The sequence below is a fragment of the Lipotes vexillifer genome, unplaced genomic scaffold (genome assembly GCF_000442215.2).
Source record: "Lipotes vexillifer unplaced genomic scaffold, Lipotes_vexillifer_v1.1 scaffold1390, whole genome shotgun sequence".
NCBI classification, from domain to species: domain Eukaryota; kingdom Metazoa; phylum Chordata; class Mammalia; order Artiodactyla; family Lipotidae; genus Lipotes; species Lipotes vexillifer.
Window position 1 is genome coordinate 145,186 of NW_006789620.1, and position 3,984 is coordinate 149,169.

The 3,984-nt window shown below is 36.8% G+C and overlaps 1 protein-coding gene across 1 annotated transcript in view; it reads right to left on the bottom strand.

Annotated features, from left to right (window-relative positions):
• Nucleotides 1-347: 347 nt before the first annotated feature.
• The window catches only part of SLC71A2 (solute carrier family 71 member 2), a 75,930-nt gene continuing 72,293 nt past the window's right edge, over nt 348-3,984 (bottom strand). The window contains exons 11-12 of the mRNA XM_007462781.1: nt 2,829-2,971; nt 348-2,114 (exon numbers count right to left, since the gene is read on the bottom strand). Of these exons, the coding sequence (XP_007462843.1) occupies nt 1,863-2,114; nt 2,829-2,971 (395 nt within the window). The 3' untranslated portion in view covers nt 348-1,862. The remainder of the gene's footprint in view (nt 2,115-2,828; nt 2,972-3,984) is intronic.

A 3,984-nucleotide genomic window follows, 5' to 3' on the forward strand; every position in this document is an offset into this window, starting at 1 on the left:
CAAATAATATTCCATTTATGTATAATATATACCATATTTTCTTTATCCATTCATCCAACAATGGACACTTGGGTTGCTTCCACCTTTTGGTTGCTGTGAATGATGCTACTAATAAACATACATGGCTTTGTATCCCTGCTTTTTAAAAAAATAATTAAAAAAATAGTTGTGATCTCTTTTTGAAGATCACAGCTTTTTGAAGGGAGATTTTGAAATGAAATTTATTTTGAAAATACACATATCTTCTTCATTAGCTTAAGGACTAAAAACTTATTTCAGTTGAAAGTCACCCAAAGGAGAACCCAAAGATCAATGGTACTGTTCGCTGTAAAGAAACACAAAAGACATAAAAGTATCCATTGCAAATTTATTATGCATTAGGAAGCTTAACTTAAAAAGCAACACCATAGTAAAAAGATATGTTATCTTTGTTCGCAGCACAACAGGTTTCAAAATATATTTTCTTGTAAATGTATTCAGTCAGTACACAATCCTTTATAAAAGTTGTATATATATTTTTTCTGTCAATACCTTCATTACATTTATAAATACAAGATTTACATAGCACCCCATCAAAAAAATTAAAACTCCTTATGAATATCTACATATATTTCATACCTATAAAACTTTCAAAGGAGTGCTGTGTTAAAGATGGGCCCTAGTTAATGGTCCACTTACTGGTGCACGAAAATACATATAATCTAAAGTTTTCTTTGTCCATAAAACATCTCGAGAAATTAGCAAGACACTTATTGTGAAACTGAGCTTCTTAAACCATCATATTTTAGAAAGGAATTTACTGTGCATATTCCCATGAGATTCAAGTGGCAGATACATAGATGAAAATAAAGACTGACTGAAAACAAATGCCTACATAGAGCAGTTAAGGCAGGGGTGTGATGAATGAGAAACACTGAAAAGTAAGACACAGGAGATGTGGGTGGGAGCAAATATAGTAAGAATGCATTACATGAGTCTAAACTTGCATATAAACTCCACTGGTATCCAGTTACTAACTCTCATTCTCACTTAGGAAGGTTTACATTGTTGAAAACTTTCTTACAAGCACCCTCCAATTTCTATGTTGCCACCAGAATGGCTGATGTATGTTTTTCTTCTGTAAAATCACCTTGGATCTAAACAAAACATTAGGTCCAGGAATCTGAATTGCTAGTTCTTCATGATTTAAATTTATTAAAAAATTTTCCTTCATCTGGTAAAGGTTATCACTAATCAATATTATTACTGTCCAGAGGTGTATATGCTGAATTTCATTCTAGCCAAGAATAGGAAGGAGAGAGAAGGAAAGAAGAGTAAGACTAGTTATTTGCTTGACCTTTGAACAAAGGCAATAGATCCCTGATACTGAGCGGCCACTCATAAACACCTATGGGCTAAACGGGCACAGTTCAGAGAAACAGGAGGGAAGAAAATATGGGATTCTTTATCTCAAATTTTGCCAGAGAAGGCAGTTGTACTATAATCCTGCACATTCTACTGAAAAGGACATGGTCACTCTTACTCTGGAGTTATTAAAGGCAAGTCATCCCTTCTACCAGAGATGACTTTTTCTGAGTTTCGAAGTGTGGACTCCAGATAACTTTGAGAGTTGCATATTATTTGCAGAAAAGTATTTCAAACCTTAACTTGTTCTAACATATAAAAAGAAAGAAAGAGAATGGTAGAAAAGGAACAGGAGGAGGAAGGGGCGGGAGACGAGGGATGGAGGTGGTTACTTCTCAGACTTGGCCCTGAAGGATGCCACTAGTATCTCCCCTCCAGCAACATGAAGTCTCCAGTGTGGTGTGGCTCCTCCATGGCTCTCAGAGATGGAGTCTACAGAATTCTAGTTTCTGCAGAGTTTATAGCTCAGTGCACTGATTCCCAGGCTCCTCGAAGGAAGAGAGCTCCCAGATGCTGCTGTCCTGCAGTAGTGGCTCAATGTCTTCATCACTACCTCGTTCTGTTGTGTTGGTCAGGCTGCCGCTGATGCTGTTGCTATGTTTTTGAATTCCACTGCCTTTACTGTATTCAGGGATGAATAAGGCAACCAGAAAAGACATAAGAACTATACATGCCCCAAATAAAAATGGTGGGCCTGGGATGACAGCTCCCTGATGGGTGTGGGAAACAAATGAAGAATTTGGTTAGTCTTTCCAATCAAAATTAGTCCTGACGACCCCAAAAAAGCACACCACTGAAAAGTGAGTTATTTTCTCATAAGCAAATGTTCATTAAGTGTCATAGCAGATTCTAACAGAGCCTGGTGTCTGGAATATGATGGAGGGCAACTAATCCCTGCTTTGTGCACCACTTTCCAACAGCTTAACCAAACTTTCCAACAGCTTAACCAAACATGTAAACAACAGTTATTTATCTCTAATCCTGCCCTGTGACCTGAGATCATGAACTATGTACATGAACAGTAATTCCAATTTTGTATAGAAATCTATATTAAATATAGCTTGGAAGGAGGGAAGTAATAGCAAATAAATAGTAGAAAAATCACTCTAGCTCAAATTCTAGCTAGAATTTTAGGTCATTTCATCTTTTATTTGGCCTGAGCTTCACCAGAGGACAGCATTCTGATCAGAGTAATTATATAGGTGAAAACAGAATCTGAACAAAGTTAAGACAATCTTTTACATAAGATATTAAATCACTGAAATGATCCATCCCTAGTCCCAGGAAGCAATGAACATAGCACTTAGTACTGTCAAATACAATAGTATTATAAAAATAAGAACACTTTCCAAATTTAAGGTCAGAAGATTTTGCTATAATCAGACACAACTGCTATTGTAAACCTAGACTTATTACGAAATTACCTGCAGGGCAGCATTGTTAGAATTCAATTCCAGTTCCAACTCAGTCAGTTCCACGTGGAACAAGTAGAATATGAAGCCATACAGGGCTGGCCCCAGGCCATTACACAGTCCTCTTATTCCAGTTATGATACCCTGGGCAACTCCTAAGTCAGAAAAAAGAGAAGGGAGCCAGTCTTCTCAGATAAGCATCTCAAGACTGGAGACTTAACAGTACTTTCTTACTAATATGAAATACTGCTTCTGCTGGACTGAGTAGTCTGGGCTGTGGAAAGGAGATTTTAGGGACTTTACCCATATTTTCATTCATTGCACAAATGTTTCCTTGGTTTTCTATGTCCTTTTAATGTTGTCCTCACTCAATGTCCTAAGATCTATAGGGTATGAAATGACAGTGATGTTTCTAAAATCCTTTTGAGGCTGAATTCCCTAACAGCAGATCTTCCTATAATCAGGGAATAATAGAAAGTTTTAATATTCTCCATTTATAGGCAATTTACACTTTTCTGTGGATTGAGATTTTCCTTTTCTACTCATTTAATGGTGCTTTTACAATAAAAATCTGCCCTTTGCCTCTTGTATCCCTGCCCATGTGTGAGTCCACAGAGGTCCTGATGCTGTGTGCTCCCAGCACCTTCAGACAGATTCTGTTCCTCACAGTGACCTCCATACTCCAGGTCCATCTCCCTGTACACCTCTACTGAAAAATCCAAGTGCTAATTTCTAGATATCTCTGGTATCTAATGTGGCAGGTAAAAAGTTAGCTTGAATCATGAGATGAATGTTTCTGTAAATCAAAAATGGTCAAATATAATTCAACCTAATACAGTGTGTTCTAATAAGTTTATATGCTGACATTTAGAAACATCTGTATTAATACATGTAAGCATAACAAAAGCCAAAGAAAATTCATGCCCTGAGAGATAGGATAGTGTCTCTTAGATGCCAAGGCAATGCCCATCCTTCACAGATAGCTCATGCCTTTACTGCAAGCACAACACCTCCCCCAACGATGCAGTCAGCTAAGTTAACATAACCAGGGTAACACACAGAATTTGTGGTCTTCAAATGATACTGCTATATTTAAAATAGATAACCAACAAGGACCTACTGTAAAAAAAAAAAAAAAAAAAAAAAAAAAAAAAAAAAAAAAAAAAAA